At 43.6% G+C, this 20,137-nt stretch overlaps 1 protein-coding gene across 4 annotated transcripts; it reads left to right on the plus strand.

Moving 5' to 3' along the window:
• Nucleotides 1-726: 726 nt before the first annotated feature.
• On the plus strand, nt 727-20,048 carry PLCXD1 (phosphatidylinositol specific phospholipase C X domain containing 1). 4 transcript variants are annotated; one of them, XM_069006707.1, is made up of 8 exons: nt 928-1,205; nt 1,462-1,537; nt 5,974-6,116; nt 9,476-9,612; nt 12,875-13,003; nt 13,517-13,672; nt 17,086-17,269; nt 18,565-20,048. In XM_069006707.1, exons 1-8 carry the CDS (start codon nt 977-979, stop codon nt 18,855-18,857), a joined length of 1,347 nt encoding a protein of 448 aa, XP_068862808.1. In that variant the 5' UTR covers nt 928-976; the 3' UTR covers nt 18,858-20,048. The 4 variants fall into 4 exon arrangements, with proteins under 4 accessions (XP_068862833.1, XP_068862808.1, XP_068862817.1 ...); XM_069006732.1 differs by lacking the exons at nt 928-1,205; nt 1,462-1,537 and adding an exon at nt 727-832; XM_069006716.1 differs by lacking the exon at nt 1,462-1,537 and having other exon boundaries at nt 1,116-1,226.
• Nucleotides 20,049-20,137: the final 89 nt, after the last annotated feature.

Below are 20,137 nucleotides of genomic sequence, written 5' to 3' on the forward strand. Positions count from 1 at the left end.
TTCCTACCTCCTCTGCTTTAGTTCATTCCTTTTGGCGTTTCATCCTTTTTGTGCCTAGTGCTACAGCTTGTTGCACGTATATTCTGCATCTACCCCCAGCTAGTTTTGTGATACTCTGTAAGAGTTGATATATAAACAGGAGCCTGCACTGATACACGTAACTGATATGTAAGCATCACCCTGAAGCCCAGGCAGCCCTGCTGTCCGGGGATTCACCAATGGGAATGACTCATTTAGCTGAATGTTCACCTGATATTGCTGCTGTTGGTACCACAGCAAGTTTTCTCTGTACCTATACACTGCTCTGCCTCATGCAAAAATGAGATAGTAAAGAAGACCTATCTGGAAAATACATCCTTGCATTAAGAAGCACAACACTGCAGCAGCCTGAAGTTTTGCTAATCCCAACTGCAGTATGATCCCAGAGAAGTTAGATCCCAGTTCCATTGCAGGTGACCCTCTAAGAATGCTGCTCTGTGGAGAAAGGGGAACTAATCTTCTCTATCCATTCTTTCAGCTGGAGTTTCAGCTCACCATTCTCCACTTCGGGAACTGTGTGTTTTAGTGTGCTTTTGGAACACTAAGAGAAAGGTGAGATCCTTTCTCCGTCTGTCTGGGAAGGCTGAGAACACACCCTGCTTCCGGAACTGCACCGAGGATTTGCATGTTTGCCTCTACATGCCATTCACTCACTTATTTACCTCCTGCCTCTTTACACAGAATAGCTTTTTGAAGAGCTTGCCAAGAGTTCTGCCAGGTGCCATCATGGGTGAATTTCACCACAGCTGAGGACCTGACAAGCTTTGCTGGACAGACACAGCCGCAAATTAAGGTACTTTTAATGTTTATATATGTTTGTGAATATTTATTTTAAGCCTTCCTGCATTAATAGATTCCAAATGCACCAGGAGCACGGCACACGCTGCTGCTTTGCGCTTGCCCCGCCTGTCCCTGCCCGCAGGCTCCTCCTGGAGCAATGCCTCGTCAGTCCAGAGAGCGGCTCTGCGCTTCGGGCAGCGCCACTTCACCAGAGCCACTTCTCCTCCTCTTCTTCACCACTCCCGCCCCTTCTTCACCTTCCTCAAACCTGCGGCCACTTGAGCCGGGCAGGGCAGCTCCGCCCCGCCTCGGTGCGGGGCCCCGGGCGAGCTGGGGTGCGCACGGCTTCCCGAGGAGCCGACGTGGAAACGGAATCGTTCCTCGGAGTGAGTAAAGCAGTTGCGAAGGTGAGGGAGGGAGGCAGGGATGCGGCTCCGCGGAGGGTCGGGCAGCGGCAGGCGGGGGCGGCGGGGACGCGGAGCCCTGGCACCCCTCAGGGGCTGGCAGCTCCCTCCTCGCCGGGGCTGCTCGGGTACTGCTCCTCACCGGGTTTCCTACACTTCCCGTGAGGGTTTTTTTAGCTTCTGGTCGGCTGCAGCATATGTTTTACGGGTGTCATCATGCATCGTTCTTTAATCCTAGCTCCCTCCCGGAACTGCGTTGGCCGGGATTTGGCCGTGTCCCAGCGCTCCGGGCCGGCGGGGCTGGGCCGTGCAAGGTACACTGCGGCGGGGCACAGCCCGGGCGAGGGACAATCAGCCCGATGCTCTCGGTGTCCTGGGGCTGGAGGATGGTGATCTCTAGCGACTTTACACGTCTGCATGTTTTATTGCTTGTTTATTGCATGCGTTCCGGTAAAGTCCTCAAAATGTAATTGCTGCCTGCATGTGGAGCACCCAAGGAGAGTCAGACAGCTGATGTGAACCAGGGGAGCGAGAGAAGTTGGGGTGGGTCGTTCCTGACTGGAAGCCAAGCGCCCACCAGAGAGCAAATTTAACTCTATCACTCTCATGCTCAGCAAGGAGAGAAAAATGTAGTGAAAGGCTCATAGGCCAGGATAAGGACAGGGAGAGATCACTCAGCAGGCAAATCAGACGCGACTCCGCAAAATGATTGAATTCATTACCAATGAAATCAGAGTAAGGTAATGAGAAATAACCAGCAAATCTTAGAACACCTGCCCCCCACCCCTCCATTCTTCCTGGGTGGAATTTCACTTCTGATTTCCTGACTACCTCTTCTAGTTGCAGTGCCGCTGGGGAATGTGGAATGGGGGCTGAGGTCAGTTCATCAAGTATTGATTGTCTCAGCTACTCCTTCCTCCTCAGGGGGAGGACTCCTCACACTCTTCTCCTGCTCCTCCAACGGGAGACAGTCCTCCCTCCACAAATTTCTCCAATATCAGTCCTTCCCAAGAGCTGCAGTCCTTCATGATCAGCTCCAGTGTGGGTCCTTTCTGTGGGGTCCCCTTCTGTGGGGTCACAAGTCCTGCTAGCAAACCTGCTCCAGCAGGGGCTCCTCTCTCCATGAGGCCCTGGGTCCTGCCAGGAGCCTTCTCCAACATGGGCTTCCCATGGGGTCACAACCTCCTTTGGGCATTCAGTGGCTCCAGTGTGGGGCCCTCCACAGGCTGCAGGTGGAGGAATCTGCTCCAGAATGGATCTCCGTGGGCTGCTGGGCACAGCTGCCTCACCATGGTCTTCATGATGGGCTGCAGGCAAATCTCTGCTCCAGTGCCTGGAGCAAGTCCTCCCCCTCCTTCTACACTGGCCCTGGTGTCTGCAGAGTTGTCTCACATATTCTTACTCCTCTTTTCCTGGCTGCTGTTGCACAGCAATTTTTTCCCCCTTCTTAAATTTGTTATCCTAGAGGCTCTACCACTGTTGTTGATGGGCTCAGCCTTGGCCAGAGTCAGGTCTGCCCTGGAGCCAGCTGGCCTTGGGTCTGTTCTACATGGGGAAAGTTTCTGGCAGCTTCTCACGGCTTCTCACTCTGTAGCCTCCCCCACTACCAAAATCTTGTTGTGCAAACCCAACACAGTAGTTTATCACAGTAGTCTGTGTAGGGTGGACTTACCTGTCTGGAAAAGAAGCATAAAGACACAGTTCTCATTTGTGAAGTTTAGGATTTAGTCATGAGAGGCAGCAGCTAATGGTTGCAGTTTCATTTCTCCAGGCAAGCTTTGGTTTCTCCCTGAAGGTGGCCCCTCTAGCACAAGGCAGCAGCTGAGTTTGGAGGTGGCAGTGTGAACACCTAGGGCTTTGCATTGTATGGGGGAGCAGGACAAAACTTCTGGTCCAGTCACTTTTGTACAGGACTTGATCAGCAGGTGGCCATAGTGCATCTCCTGCCATCCACTGCTCCTTGTGAAGTGTCCTGGTCCCACAGAGGCTGGGGCATTGATGGCACCTTGTGCCAAGCTGAGAACCTGCTGCCCATGGGCTTTGGCTGGGCAATGCCAAGGGGTCTCTTGTACAGCTCAGCAAAGGCAATTGCAGGGCTTGATGCCTCTGCAGGGACTTCCTCAGCATGGGCCAGTGCTGGGCTATCCTGATTCTGTGGTGAACTGGAGAAAGGGACCAGCATGGCAGAAACCCAGCTTTTTTCTGTCAGCTCTGAGGCTGTGCCTGTGTTAGCCCAAGCAAGGCAGTGAGAGCACATGGCAGGAGGAGAAAGTGGCAGCAGGCAAACCTGCACCCTTGCATGCGTCCTGTTGGTGCAAAGGAGCCTGTGCCAGGACAAGGTGTGACTGCCTGGCAGGGCTAAAGGGTCTTGCTATGGGTCCCTGGGGTGATGGATGGCTCTGGGGGAGCATGGCTTTGGGGAATTGGAGAGCCCCAAAGGCTCTGGAAAGGGAACTGCAAATCCTCCCTCAAAAAAAGAGGAAAAGCAATGCTTATTCTTAGGTTTCTAGTCTGCATACAGGACCTGCATAAGTGCTGCCATATGCTGAGGTGTTGCCGCCTCACAGCTCCTGTCAGCTTCAGAGCTGGAGAAGAAGAGAGACCATCCAGTCTTTTGGAACTACTAAACAGCAATGCTGTTTTAAGCACCTGCAGCCCCTGTCCACACTGATACTACTTGGTACAGAGACTAGAGCAGAGCAGCTGTGGGTGAGCAATGGTGTGTAGTCTGATGAAGTATGAAACACAGCAAAAGGTGAAAAAATGAGCTGCAGACATCTGTTGTCTGAACAGGGTTCTGTGGGGGACAGAAGCTCATCATGTTGAAGAGCTGAGCCAGAGGATGGGTGAGTCGATCTGCCTGAGATCTGAACATCTTTCCAAGAATAAGAATAGCTGATATTGGTCATATAGAAACCATTTGTTTATGTAGGACAAAAAGGATCTGCACTTTTTTTCCCCTAAATAAATCTATGGGCATTTTTCCACTTGACTTTGCACTAGGCCCATCAAATACCTGTTTTTCAAAATAAGGAGACAAAAGGAGCAAGAGAGGGTTTAAACCCCTTTTCTTCTGCTTATGCAAAGGCCTTGTGTGTATGGATAACCTCAGAGGCAGATGCTCTTCACCAGGAGTGAGGCCCAGGTTACACACCAGCCACGTGCAGCCTGCGTCACTGCACCGGGGGTGCCAGGCATTTCCCTCTGCTGGCACGCTCCATTCTAATCTAAACTGGCCTGACTGTACTCAGAGACACCAACTCAAAGACACACTGAAGGCACAGCAAGGTAGGCTAGGCAAGTGATGCTATGATCACTGGCAGGTAAAAAAGCAGATTGTATCTTTATGTGTGGTATGGACATAAAACTTAGGAGTGCAATTCCTAAAAGCTGCCTTTCAGATGACCCTATGTGACTGCCAAAAGAACAAAAATCTATCACACCATGTTTAAGGAAATGTTCTTCATATGAGCACTGTGGCTTTCCAGTATATGAGGAAAAACCAACCACCTCCTAGAAGAAACAATCTTGAATGAATATACAAAGATGCAGCAAAAGGGACCAGGGACCTGCAAGTCCCTGTGAGGGTGTTTGCAGAGTACAAAACCTGCAAAAATACGTATCTGACTGCCATTGCTGTAGCAGACAAGAAGGAATCATTTATATTGACAGCTTTTTAAAAAAGGATTTAAAAGGAAGCTGTGATATTAATGATGGTAATTATAATTAATTGTGATAATTAATGATGGTAATAATGATGGTGCCATGATCTAAAAGAATTTCTCACACTAGCTTGACAAAATAAAGCCTTGAAAGCAGTGAAAAGAAGGAAGGCTCTAATCCCCAGACTACCACCTGATCTAGGAACATCCTAGGAAAAAAAACCCCAAAACACAGAGAGGTTATTTTTGTGTTCTGCATAATCCAGGAGATCATAAAATGAAAAATTAACAGGATAGCTCCAGTAGGCCCTGGTGATGTCATGATTTCTCATCTGGGTTTCATCCACTGGCACTCCTGGCATGACCACTGCAAATTTTGCGGAAGATCCCTGAGAAGAACAGTTCCAGAGTAGTTTCAGGAAGGTCAGACCAAACTGAAAGACTTATGATCATGGACTCACAGGGGTGATAAAAACACCTTTGGTGTTCTCAAAACTGGGACTAAGGAGAGGAAGGTTTTCCTCTTTTGACCCCAGACCAGCATGACCTGCAAATCCAGTGTCCTGACATCTTTGTAAAGGCTTTTCATAGAGGTACTCCTGTGGCACCTGATTGGATCCTTCAAGGTAAGTGTTCTCCGGGGACCTGAGGGTACCAGACCCAGCCCCTGTCCCAGCTCTGCCATCAGTCCACTTGCTATGCTCCTGGGACTGCAAAGGGTAAAGGAATGGATGCAGTTTCACACTGGAGGGAGGTACTCCTTGTGATTTCACAATAGCCAGTATAGACAGTAATTTCTCCATACCAATGAAACTGCGTATATTTGTCTTGGCTCTGTTTTTTCTTTCATTTGGTCAGTTTGCAAGCCTGAACCTGGAACCCACCCTTTGGCTTGGTGCTGGGAGACAGTGTTATCAAAAGCAGCGTATGTCGTGGCTGATAAGCTCTTGACATTTTGCTGCAACTACTTGAGAGAAGGGTTGGCGTTTTTTAACATCTGTAAATCCATCCTACACAGGTGCAATGTCATTAATTCAACCACAGTATATGGAATGGTTTATTGTTTTTCTTTTCTTTTTCCCTCCCAGGACACCATATGAAGTCCCAGAGCACATACCAATGGAAGGCCCTTTGCAAACCTTTGCTCACGTGTGCCATGAAAATGGTCAATGGATGTCACAGTTGCCAGAGAAGCTCTGGGATATTCCCCTCTATAACTTAGCTCTTCCAGGTAAAGATTAACCTTGCTTCTCTACTGTTTTGTTAGCTTGCTATTTAAGCATTGGAATATCCTGTTTGTCCCATTTCAGAATGGCTACGTTTATTATTTGGGTCAGTGTGTGGGGGAGGGTTTGTGTGATGTTATGTGAATAATGTTGGTCTGTAATGTTTGGGGTTTCTTAGAGGGGAGGAGTAAAAAAAGAATTTTTTATTGATTTTTAGAAATGAAAAGAAAGAGGCACTTTTTTTCAGTCCCTCTGCATCATCTTGTCAGATACTATTAATAATCTAAGGATTGACTTATTTGGGCAATGATAAAATTTTCCTAATTAATTCTTGCTACTTCCTATATAATAAAATGTGTCCAGAAGGGGAGAAATAACATTTTACCTTATTATTTGTTTCTTTGTCCTGTCTAAAAGAAGCTGTGAAGTTGCAGAAAAAGGAGAATTGAGACTTGTAGTTAACATGTTTTTATTAATGCAGACTGTTACTTTTCTACATGATCCAGCTTATAAACCCTGGATTTATTGTATTATGCGTAAAAGCACTTAAATGATACCTGTGTATCATTAACCTTTCTTTGGTCATATTATTGCTTCTTTCTGCTGCCTTGATTTTCTTCCCCCTTTCATTCTGTCAAAAAAATTTATGATAGAACGTGATTTCACTGGCCTTGGGGAGGCACTGGAGGACCATCAGCTCTTGAGTGGTTCCCTTTGCCTCCACATAAAAATGGTATTAAAGAAAAGTCTAGCCCGTGTTTTCTCTCATACCTGTAGATGTGATGGGTAGTTTGGGTGGAAAGCAGCACAACGTGTAGATGAATGTTTTATATGGGCCACAGGATCATAGGTTAATTGTAGGAAAGGTATAAATTTAGAGATAGTGTGAAGTCTTGTCTTCAGTGGGTGGAGCCCTGGGAGAACCCAAGAATTGTAGTGTTTTGGCCTTTTTCTGCCCATTAGTTGTGAACTAATGGAGTGTGAAGTTCCAGTTAAAATTGAAACCCAGAAACTTATTTCGTGGTGGCTTCTTAGATATGTAATTTGAATTGATGTTAACTTCAAAACAAGCACATCTCTGTTTAGGATAAAGCCTATGTAAGAGGACCAGTACAGGTGCTATAAAAAATATCTAGATTTCTTATTTAACCATCAAGAGAAGAAAAAATAAAATATATATCTATCTTATGACTGAAGAAAGAAGGTAATAGTATTTGTTTCTATCTTTTATTTTGTTCCTATTGCAAAAATCCTTCAAAAAATCAGTAGCACACTCAGTGGGATTTTGTTTTGCTGGAAAAGGAGCCATGTTGTTTTTGTAAGACTTTAGCTTGGTGTTTCTTGGCCATCCTAGAAAGTGGAGAACATGCTGATGGGTTTGTTTGACTTCCTGGCTCTCCTCTACGGGTGACCTTGTTATTCTTGCAAATGTTTGTTGTTCTTGTGAACAACATGCATGCAGGGAGAACAGGAATGAAGAATAGTTGAAGGCAGGTCCATTTCAGCAAACATTAGAGGAGTTTTACAGAGCATTGCAGGCTATTAGCTTGGAATATTTCGGTGTCTGTCCACCTGACCTACAAATCTAGCCCAAGTCAGAACACAAACAGATCATGACCAACCAGGTCAAGACAGCTCTGGCAGGTTTCCAGAGGGTGCAATGACTGGGGAAAACCCAGTTTGGAAGTGGAAGTTTATCTCATAGAAGGCATGGGAGAAACATGACAGAGTGGATTCTGAAAGCATGATGAGGAGACAGCGGCAAATCTCACTAATTAGTGTTGTGCTTGCACCAGAATCAGCATAGTGCTGCTGGGGAGGTGTTGCTTCAAGGTCTGGAGCTACTTGGCTTGGTGCTAGCTCACTATCTTTGCATCATATGTGTTGTGTCATGGATGTACCCATCTTCCTTTCATTACTGTACCTCACTGACATCACAGAGGACTCGTGAGTAAAAGATTACTATCCGTTTGCTGGTTGGCATCTGTAGATGCAACACCCATCAAGGGAATCCTGCTCATCTCTCTCAGACTTGGATTTGGTCCATGGGTATTTAATAGTTTGACTCTTACATCTTCTGACACCTACTTCTTTTATGGCATGTCCTCAATATCGATCTCCCATCTGCAATGAGTGTGGTTTGGGTGTTTAAAGCAGTAAAATAGATCAAAAATGGCTTTTAGAAAGTGAAAAAATGGAGTGAGACATCAAACTATTATTGACAGTTTCAAAGAATTTTTATTTCCAAACCAATCCTTTTTACTTTGTCTACTAGAAATATTACCACTGGCACCGGTAAGACTGACAATTCAAGAAAGCAGTTCCTAGCACCAATGAACAATTAGTTTGACAGAAGACTTAAACCCCAAAATGATAAACGGATTCTTTGCAGGTACTCTGTTAAGATCCAAGCAAGTCACTTCACTGAGTTGTTAGCTTTTCTTATTGATGCTTTATAAAACTGGAAGAAATAATGGAACAGAAAAGCTAGCAACATCACCAGTTCCCTGTCCTGAAGAAATTGTGAGTTGCATTAGTTTCATCTAAACATGATGCAAGAAATGTGTCAGATTTATTAAGACTTCAAGGAAATAAAATATTTGTGCAGGCTGTTCTTGGCTCTGATGCCTGTGGAATTCTTTGTGCTGGAAAGAGTCAGGTAATTTTTGAAGTCCATCAAATGAGGATCTTGTTCATCTTTCACTCATAAACTTAGACTTGGATTTGCCTCTGAAACCTTCAAGCACCCACCTTGTTTGTTGTTTTTGTAGAGGAGGTGGGGGGTTTAGTTCAGGAGGACGTTTTTACCAGGTATTTAAGATAACAATATTTAAAGTGCCACGTTAAGTGTTGATCCAGTCAAAGGTGTAAGAAGATGAATTTCTGCTTTCAATCATATTTTCCCGTGTAGAGATGAGGGTATTGGAGAATGAAATCCTGCATTTGGACAACTCTGAAAACAGGAATTCTAGATAAATTCAGCCTTCAGCTATTTATTCTCTGGAAAAAATGTGTTTATACATCAAGATAATTACTTTGAGGGGAGATGCCATTTGAAACAGACCATTTTGTTGTGGTTTGGGGCAAACAATAGTGATGTGGAGTTTAGATGGGGACTGCTTTATTGAAAGTCTCAATGCCTTCCCTTCACAAGGATTTCACACTAAGTTTATTAATGTTAGGTGAGCAACCTCTTTAGAAAATTCCACCTTTTTGCCATAACTACAGAGGTTCTCAGACAAATAGGTTTGTGGCTCACAAATGGGGTGGCCTATCAGGTGTGCACATGAAATGTAGCCATGGAACGTGGTCTTGACTAGTTAAGAAATGAGATTTTCTGTACATTTATTTTTGTATTCTACAGGGAGTCATGACACTATGACCTACTGTTTGGATAAAAGCTCTGCTGTTAGTGGCAATGAGTCCAAGCTGGTGAAGTTTTTAAGCAAATGCCTGCCATGCATTGTGCACCCCATTATCATGAAGTGGTCTACAACACAGGTAACCATCATCTGGCGTTCTCTCCTTGGCTTGGCAAAGCTGAAGCTTGTGCTGCGGGGCTGAGAGTGTACAATGACAGAATAGCCTGCTGCCCAGAAATCTGTGCTCTCATAAGATGCCATGCTTGGGTGTTGTGGTTTAACCACAGCCACCAACTCAGCCCCACACTGCTGCTTCTCGCTGCCCCTGGGTGAGATAGGGGAGGGAGCTGGAAGGGAAAAAGCTGGAGAACTTGTGGGTTGAGATGAAGACTGTTTAATAGGTAAAGCAAAAGCCACAGGTGCAAGCAGAGCAAAATAAGGAATTAATTCACCACTCCTCATGGGCAGGTAGGTGTTCATTCATCTCCGGGAGTCCAGGAGTCAGGCTTCATCATGTTTAATGGTGTCTTAGCACGACAAACATCATCACTCTGAACGTTCCCCTCTTCTTCTCCCCCCAGCTTTATATGCTGAGCATGACTCCTTATGGTGTGGGATATCCCTGTGGTCAGTTGGGGTCATCTGTCGTGGCTGTGTCCCCTCCCAACTCCTTGTGCTTCCCCAGCCTCCTCACTGGTGGGGTGGGGTGAGAGGCAGAAAAGGCCCTGACTCTGTGTAAGCACTGCTCAGCAATAGCAAAAACATCCCTGTGTAATCAACACTGTTTCCAACACAAATCCAAACCACAGTTCTGTTCCAGCTAATATGAAGAAAATTACACTTCCTTCTCTAAATCCAGCACTTTGGAGTATGAGATAGGAGTCACACATACCTGATCATTTTCTCTGGGGAAAAAGCATGCAGGTGAGGCAGGGATGATACTTAAACAAAGATGTTGCTTAAAGCTGGCCACTTGTTACTAGAAACCCTTTTTCACATATTGTTGTGGTGAATAACATTTAATATTAATGTAAACAACAGAGGTTTTTTCTTTTGCACTTTGTTCAGAAGGTACTGCTTGCAATTTTTGCTATCACTGTTTTGTGAGATGTCAGTTGTTTCCCTCATCTGTACTGGGTATTTCACCCAGCAGCAGAGACAGAAGAATCCCTTGTTGAAGGGATTTTTTTCCCATAAAGATTAAGAGAACGTAGGTGTGGTCCATCACGTAAGGTTTCGTTAACTTTTTTAAATGTGCAAATATTAAGCTAGTAGTTTATCTCTTTGTTCCTTACAAACCTATGTTAAAGACAAAATTGGGGATCATGATTTAAGCTACAGCTTTTGAAGATTCTTCCAAAGAACAGACTTTCCTGACATCAAAGAGGTACTAAAATTCTTTCTGTTTTTGTTCTTATTGAAGGAGTAGTTAATTTTTAGGGAATTAAAACTGAATAATTGATAAATAGCAGTAAGCATGCCAAAGTTTCTTTTGTTGTGTCTGAGGATCTCTGGCAAACTGGAATCTTAGACACTACCAGGTATCAAATATGAACTGGCCATGATGAGCTGACGTGGAAGGGCACTTGCTTAGCACAGATCCTTGTTTATCTTGAGCTGCCTTTTTTGGGGGGACTTCAGCTGATGAAAGATTTAGATACCTCCCAACTTGTGGCTTTCTGGCCAGCAAAGTGACCCTGTTGGTGACAAACAATCTCTTAACATCATTATAGTAATTTTCTGGTCTCAACCCAGCGTGACAAGCAGGAAGTGGCCCAGTGCTGATAGGGAAGAGGCACGGCTACAATTCTGCCCCTCCTTAGCTCTGTGGCGCTCCGGCTATCTGTGTGGGGAGATGACTCCACCCATTGGTATCCAGAACAGACACCACGGAGGCCTACTGATGGTAGGATCCACAGATTCCTGGACGGGCTAGTGCCTGGGAGTTGCCTACTTGAGCCCCAACTGCTGTGGCTGTCAGTCTAGAGGCCCAAATATTTCCTATGTAATGGCCATGTAACTTCCAGTCATGCCCTGGATGCCTGGTCTGAGATTGAAGCACTGAGCAACGTTGCTCCTCAGGGCTTCCTTTTAAATGGTGCCCTTTAGGGGGCAATGTTCATACTGCCTAATTCAGTATCCAAATGCAGGTGACTAATTAGAGAATCTAATTTGTCTAGTTTTCCCGTGTAGTCAACAGAAAAGAAATGAATTCCTCTAAATAAAGTTCAGAGCAGCTATTTCATCTGGTGCTCTTTCTGACCACGAAGGTTATATATGACCTACAGCCATGTGTACTCCCATCTTCAACATGCTCCAAGCAAAGGGTTATGGATCATCCCTTCAACTGCTTCAGCCTGGTGGACACCAGGCAGGCGCTGAAGGAGCTGTTGGCCAGACCCACTGCACCATCTGGACCCCGGGGCACACGGGGCTGCTCTGTCCCAGCCCGGCCCCTTGGGCACAGCCTGGGGAGACTAAATTCATGTCCAAAGAGCACGAAGTTAGGGGGTTAAACCAGGCAAGGTGAGCATCCTGCCGTGTGTCTTAAGCTCTGTCTCAGTGCTAGAGCTACGAATTTGGATATTCAAGAGCAACTTAGCTTTCATTGAATCCTTTCTGACTTAAATCAGTACCATGTATGGTTTCTGAAATTTTTAAATTTTTATTCCTAGCAGGTTGGACTGAGACAAATTAGTGTTTAAACATATTTAATTAAATTGATTCTATTTTCTTATGCTAAGGGAGTCTTGATATAAGGCAAAGATAAATAATTTGGGACTTTTTGGCCCAGAAACAGCTTTATCACCTGTTTGATTCAGCCCTCAAATCCAGTGGAAGAGCTCTGAGGGAAGTGGAACAAGAGGAGTGCTTCTGTTTTGTAGGACTTCTACAGGTTAATTCAAACTTTATAAGAAACTTTATTTTGAGAAAGAACAATAGCCAGTAGTTTTTTCTATTTTTGTTTTTCCTTCTGTTGAGGATGTGTGAGGTCTGCAGAGACAATCATGGTAAAGTCTTTGATCTAATAAAATAAATACAGCGTTTCTAAGGTGCTGATCCTGCAATTGTTTTTAAATGAATAGTTGTGTGAAGAGCAATCATGTATTTATGCACAGGTTAATTGAGCTTTAACTTTCAGAACACAACAAGGGCAACGATCTGAAACTAATCTAATCTGTACCTGCAGTATATGCTGCAGGTAAATTGGAATCCCTCCAATTTATGAGAGCAAAATCCTTCAAAGTTGCAACTTGGTGCCATACAGTGACATTTTAAAGACAAAAGACCTGTGAAAAATGCCATTGGGCTAACTTTGTACCTTTTTTTAAGCTTTCTAAACTAAAGAAACAAATTTCTTTCAAGCTCTCAGGACCTTTGTCTTCTGTTTCACCTTTCAGGTCCTGACTGTGACAGAGCAACTTGAGGCCGGAGTTAGATACCTGGATTTCAGGATTGCCCACAAGGCTAATGATCCATCTATGAATTTGTACTTCGTGCATATGGTTTACACAACTGTTACTGTGCAGGTATTTTCCTTACCTTTGTGATGGCTATAAAACCAGTGCCATTTCTTTCATTTAAGGGCCATCACAATCTGAAAATGCTGGCTCAAGGTCTTCTGAGTAGGTTATTAATTTTTCTTTTGTGAGGACTTTAAACTAGAGAAAATCAGCAGGGCTGGAGATTAGTTTCAGCAGCTGCACGTGCTACTGGAGCATCAGTCATTTCCTCATGCTCAAACCAGATTGCTCTCCACTGCCTATCCCCTACCTCATGCCCAGTGTTCTGGGGCTTATCTTGTGTTGTTCCAGGGTGACACACAGGGCATTCCTGTTTCCCTGGTAAGGAGAGAAGTTATTAAAGGGAAGAAGGCATTAAAAGCCCTATATAATTACAGAAACACTTATTTTTTTGAGAAAACACTGTTTTTCATTATTGTGATTGTGAGTCTACTCCACCATCACTGTTCTGTTGATTGTATGTCCTTTCTCCCACATAGCACAGATAACTTTCTAAGCTGCCATACCTGTTTCTTGTAGGATATTATGTGGGAAATATTGAGGTGGTTAGAAACTCATCCCCAGGAAGTTGTTATCATAGCCTGCAGGAATTTTGATGGATTAACCAAGAGACTTCATAATCATCTTGTTGCCTGTATAAAAGAGATTTTCCGGTGTAAACTGTGTCCTAGAAATGTAAGTATGAGATAATTTTTTTCTCATTCTTTAAAGAATGATACAGTGAGATCTTTGATTCCAAATTTTTAGATATATTCTACTTTCACTGTGTTTTTAACCTAGGAAAGGTACCATTTGCTGCATCAGAGACAGGTCATTATGTAATAGAACTGAGCAGATAAAGCAAACTTATATTTCACAGTGTGGAGGAGGGAATTAAATTTGATTGTTACATCTGTTGAGTTGTGGGACAATAGTAGAGACAACTGTCATCCATTGTCCTGTCTGAGTTTTCTTGGAAAGAAAAGGGAAAAGAAGAGAGAAAAGAAAAGAGAAAAGAAAGGAAAATGAAAGAAAAAGGAAAGGGGAAAAAAAATGAAAGGAAAATAAAAGTTGTGTGTGTTATATATTTATAGAATATAAATAATCCATTTTCTGCCTTTTCACAGCAATAATTATAAATTAATTTTTTTCTATTTAAATTAGTTTAGGTTGGAAGTGACCTCTCGAGGTCATCTGGTCCAACACCACCATGCAAAGCAGGACCAGCTTCAAAGTTACGTTGGGCTGTGTCCTGTTCATTCTCCAAGGATGGAGGTTCCACAACCTTTCTATGCAACATTTGACCACTCTCACAGTAACTGTGTTTTCCTTCTCTGTCTGATCAGAATCTCTCTTGTGTCTGCTGACTTCCATGCTTTGCTGTGCATGTCTGAGGAGTCTTCTCTACATTTACCCGTAAGGTATTTGCAGACAGCAGGAAGACCTGCCCAGTCTTCTCTTTTCATGCTGGACAGACTCAGCTCCCTCAGCCTGTCCTTGTGTGTCACGCTCCAGCCGCTGCTCGCTCTGGTTGTGTCCTGCTGGATTCATTCCAGTTTGTCAATGACTTCTTTGTACTGGGGAAGCCCCAGCTGGAGACAGTACTTGAGCTGCAGTCCCACAACTGCTTAATAGAAGGGAAGATCCCCTTTTCCTGATTTACTCTCTGTGCCTCTGCTAATACAGCTCACTTCACAGTTGACTTTGGCAGGTGGGCACACTACTGTCTCATGTTCATCTTGATGTCTACGAGAACCTCCAGGTCCTGTTCTGCAAAGCAGGTTTTCTGGCCAGCTCCCACCAGTCTGTCTTGGTGTGTGGGGTTAGTCTGTTCAGGACGTAGTGTTTTCTTTTGTTGAGCTTCATGAGGTTTCTGTTAGCTTGTTGAGGTCCCTCTTAATAGTATCTCTGCCCTCAGTGCATTTCTGGTGGCATTGACTTTCCTGGAGCTCACCTCCTAACCAGCATTTGTTACCCAAACCTCCAGAAAAGCCTTAATTGATTTTAAATAATCAGAAAATATTTGATTGCTAGATTTTAGAAGTTGAGACTTTTAGCTCCGTTTTTTACAAGGTGTGGGAGCTTTTAGTGGTTAGACAATTAACATTTCAAAGATGCACAGGAACAGAGGGTTTTCTCTGGAGATATGAGTGGTACAGGAGAATGATGACCCTGTTTGCGATTCAAATTCAGCCTTTGAAGCTGGTGTATCAGTAACGTGTGAGTATTACCATTTCAAAGCATTTTGTAAAGCAGAGTTAAAATAGAACAATTCTCAGCAAAACTAGGGGATTCTGAATATTCAGGCCTCAGCTGAATAACTGAAGAGCTGGGTGACACTGTTTTATTGTTTCCCCAAATAACTTGAGTGTGTAAGCTGTGGATGAGCAGAGACACTGGAGAAGGTGGTCAAATTTGCTTTCAGACACATGGCCAGCTCTTAAAAAGAAAAAAGTTATTAACTGCAAAAGGGGCAAACTGCTGATGACAATGTGTTGAATGAAGCTATTGAAAGAATGGTCTGAGATCACTTCACCAGAGAAAGAACATTTCTGAGTTGTGTCCAGGAGGAGGTAGGAAGGGAACTAGAGAAAAGACAAACCAAGCGCTTCAAAAACTTTCTTTCTATGGGGTCTGTGACCAGCCAGTGGATCTCATCAATTTTGCTAGTGGTACCATTGCGGGTTAGGCAGCTGGGGGATTTTTCAGGATCACAGATTTAGATTTACGATCAAATATCCAAGTGTTTGCTGACTTATTCTAAAATAAACTGCTACCTGGTGTCTATCAAGACCACATCTCTGTTGTCACACAGAATTAAGTGTCAAAGTGTTTCTGAAGCAGCTGCTAAAGCGAGGTCTGTATGTAGTACTGGCACAGGCCGCAGTGTGACAATATTAGACTGCATTTAAAATTTTAATTGTCTATTCAAGGTGTCTTCCTTTGATCTGGATTACTAGGGTTTAAAAATCCCTTGTTAGACTTTCATTTCTGCTTTGTTTGCAAAATAAGCACCTGTGTTCACATACACATCTCTGGTAGATTTTTTTTGGCTTTTATTGCACATCTTTGTTTGTTTGTTTAAGAGGTTCCAGCTTTAGAAAGGCAGCTGGAGTAAAGCAAAGATTTCAGTCGACCATAGTTTTGTAGCTTGAGTAGCTCGTGCCTTAAGTTTGCAATATTTCCTGACCTAATGGAGGCTTGCATTCTCTCTTTTGTGGATGACCTGAGAGGGATTCATTCAACCCCCTTCATTCAACCTTCTTCAAATATTTACATTAATAATTTTCAAGTGCCTTTGGCTTTTATTTTAATTAGTAAGCTAATTGGAACATGAAAAAGCCACCATTTCCTTTTCACAAACAGCAAACATAGTTTTTAACCACAACATTTTTAGAAAAAACAATGCCTGTTAAATATGTCGGTTTTGCAAATAAAACTAGTCAGAGGGCCTCAGTTCTCTCCAATGGTAACTTCTGAGGCTGGAAAATGTAATTTCATATTGAGACACTTAAATTTAACTTAAATTTTAGCCTATCTGTTAGAGAAAGTATCTGACTCAGGTGTTTATCTCTCTCAATTAAAAATGTCTGGAGCATCCCAATTTCAGAAACTTTCCACTTAGACAGATAAGAATTAATGTAGCTCCTGGTGATTCACATTTAGTCTAACCAAGTTTTAAGCAGTTCAGTTTTCTCTGATGGTTACTATGCCAAATTTGCATCAATGTGAGGCATTTGCCAAAATGATTCCTGCTTCTCTGTGTCTGCATTCCTGTAGCAGATGGTCTGTATCTTCCTCCCCTAACAAATTTTCAGCAGTGGCTTGTGCATGAGGGCTGACACAGGGATGGTTTCCTATTATGCAGGTGTAAGACCTTGAGTTATGTGCATTATCATAGTTGAATTGTTTGAGGAAAGGAGGAATTTGCTGAAGCTCCCAGGGTCCTATGGCCCTGCAGCTTGACAACCAGCCCATCGCCTACTGGGCTGCTCATTTAAAATCTTTATTTGAACTGAATCTGTGCCAAGGTGATGTCACACATCAGTATGTGGACTTTGGGAGCACTACTGTGTTGCTGACTTCAACCTGGGCATGCTTCCTTTTAGGTGGTGCCAACACTGCGGACCATGTGGCACCTCAGCCATCAGGTTATAGTCTCGTATGAAGAGGACGTGGAACTGGAGAAGCACTGCGAGCTGTGGCCCCCCATCCCATACTGGTGGGGAAACAAAACGTCCACTCGTGCCCTTATCCGGTATTTGGAGCGCATGAAGCGGATGGGCCGTCCAGGTAGGCACCGGGAGTTCGCTTGGAGGAGAGAAGGCGCGCTTACAGCAATGCAAAACAAGTAGGAAGTTGGCCGATCGTAGCCTTATGGAAATAAGCACCCTGTGTGTGCTGTGTGCCCATGGCTGCTGAGCGCTCTGCCCGCCCCTGGGTGAGCGTGACGCTGTCTTTGGTGGTGCGGGTACGTGTCAGTGTGTGCACGCACAGACTGCGGAAATTGTGGCAGCCACCTTGCTCGTGTGACCCACGGAAAGGGAGCCCTCGGCACAGACCGGGTTGCTGGCACAGCTGTGCCCGCCTCATGGGTAGGAGGCTGCTTCCTCAATCCAGTGCTTGTTGCTTTAGGCAGCACAGATGATGAGAGAAGTGCATTCCACAAGCCTTGGTGTGAAAGGAAGCCCCTATAAGGTTTCTCTCAGGGGAGACCTTATCACTACTTGAAAGGAGGTTGTAGCAAGGTGGAAATTGGCCTCTTCTGCCCAGGCAGCCAGCAACAAGGAAAGAGGAAATGGCCTCAGGCTCTGCCAGGGAAGGTCAAGGTTGGACATCAGGAAGAATTTCTTCACTGAAGGGTGGTTAAGCATTGGAATGGGTTGCCCAGGGAGGTGGTGGAGTCATTATATCTGGAAGTGTTCACGAAATAACTGGACGTGGCATTTAGTGCCATGGTTTGTTGTCATGGTGTTTGGTCAAATGTTGGGCTCAATGATCTTGGAGGTCTTTTCCAACCTTAGTGATTGTGTGATACAAGAGCAGTATGAGAAGGGTGTAGCTGCACATTAAACAGCAGCACTCAAGCATGCTGGTGGTATAATCTGACAGAGGTTCAGTTCAGAACCCCTGACACAGCTTTTGAAGTGAATGCACAGGGTGGTGACGGGGGAGCTGCTTCAGAAGCGCACTCCCCAACCGAAGGCAAACGCTCGTGTGGGTGCACCCTGTGTTCCCACCCAGCGTGGGGGAAGGCTAAGTGTTTGGAACCAACCCTCACAGAAACAAACATAATTTACAAAGGAGGACTACTCACTGGAGAACCTTTAGACTGCAGTGAGTAACTAGACAAATTTAGCTAAAATGGAATGTTTCAGTAACCGAGCATGGCTCAGGAATTGTTTACTACAGCGTGCAGTTGCAACAGGGGGAGACAGTTGTAGGGACATGAAACAATACAGAAAGAGTGTGAAGTTAGTATTTTAATGATCCCCACTGGAATGAGATGTGAAGCTAATGCACTGCTGAGATGTGTCTCTTCTTCTCAAAAGAATATTTAATGTGTAATTTTCTGATTTTTGTTTCAGGAAAATTCTTTGTAGCAGGCATTAACCTTACTGAAAATTTAAGGTATATTCTCATACACCCATTTGGATCGTTGAAGAAAATGACACTCCAGAGTCTTCCATGCTTGAAAATCTGGATAAAGAAGCAGTATCCAGGACCAAAAAAAAAATGTATTAACATCATTGCTGGAGACTTTATAGGAAACAATGATTTTGTCAAAGATGTGATAGAACTTAACACAAAAATTAATCCTCCATTGTACTGTCAAAGTGAACTGGAACAAATAGCATTTAATTCTCAGCTTAATCTATGAAAAGTTGAAAAGGCTTTGTCTGCATTTATTGTGCCCTGCTGTAAACATCCTGAATCCCATAAATGTCCAATTAACTTAAACCAGGAATGCTTTCAAGGCTCAGTAGGAGAAGGTCTCTCAACATCACCAGGGTTTTGAGGCCTTTGGACAGAAAAGAGAGCAGGTGTACCTTGCTGAAGTCTCTAGAGAACTATGGTATAGGTGCAATTTTTTTGGAGGTGCTTTGATTCTGTAGCAGCTGGCAATACTGAAAGTCCCAAGAACTCAATCTTATTTTACATAGTACTAAGAAGCAGGAATATGTCAGTAGCTGCATGATTTAGTGGTAATATTTTATCTTTCTGATAATTGTGAAGATACTCTGCACTACTTGCAACCCAAATTCTTACTCTTTTATATCAGTCTGACATTGACTTGTCATTTTCATAGTTTGTGTTAAATAAACAAAAGGAACAGTTAAAAAATATTTTGATATATCAGAGGTGCTGTACTGACAATCCAATTTGAAATTATTTTATATATACACCAAGGTGCTGAGTATCATTTGTGAGCTCCCTTACAGGGTAGCCACAACATTATTTAGGGTGTGTAAGAGGTAATTGTAATTGCACACTTCATCATGCCCGTTCTGCAGGGATAAAGGTAACAAAACTAGGCCCTTAACACAGTTTGTCTGTGGCAATGAAAAGTTTTACTAGGTGTTGCCGAAGTATGCCTTACAATGAAAATAAACACAGAGGAAACAAATTCCTGATCTTAATTTAAACTGCCCTAGAAATACAGATTCTTGGCTTCTGTCATGCTCATTTGGGGTTTCGCACCTGGTCTTTTATTTAGCTATTGTAGTAGCTCTGTAATTATTTTTCCTTTTACTAAATAGTTTTTGCACATGTCAAAACTAAGAGGTTTATGCTGTTTCCCATCGCATACTAATTGTTTTTCTAAATGAACTGTGCAGTAACAGATGATCATGAAAGCAAGAGAAATGTCAAGCATCAGGACTAAAATAAAACCACTGATTGTGTAAAGTTCACTATGCAACATCATCCATATACCTCACTTTTTAGATGCACTTTATATGCAAAAGCTAAATTCAGATCTCTGCTAGTGTTTGCAGAAGTTTTTCTGCCTATCTTTTGTGCCCTCTTTTGTACCCTTTTTACTCTAATAAAACTTGATCTCCCTCTGTAATATGGAGTGAAATAGTTTGGCTTCTCCTTTCTGTGATATTATTTTATTGGTTCCCAGTAGCAACTCATAACTTAAGTAACAGATCTGTT

Source organism: Aphelocoma coerulescens, chromosome 1 (assembly GCF_041296385.1).
Source record: "Aphelocoma coerulescens isolate FSJ_1873_10779 chromosome 1, UR_Acoe_1.0, whole genome shotgun sequence".
Classification (NCBI taxonomy): Eukaryota; Metazoa; Chordata; class Aves; order Passeriformes; family Corvidae; genus Aphelocoma; species Aphelocoma coerulescens.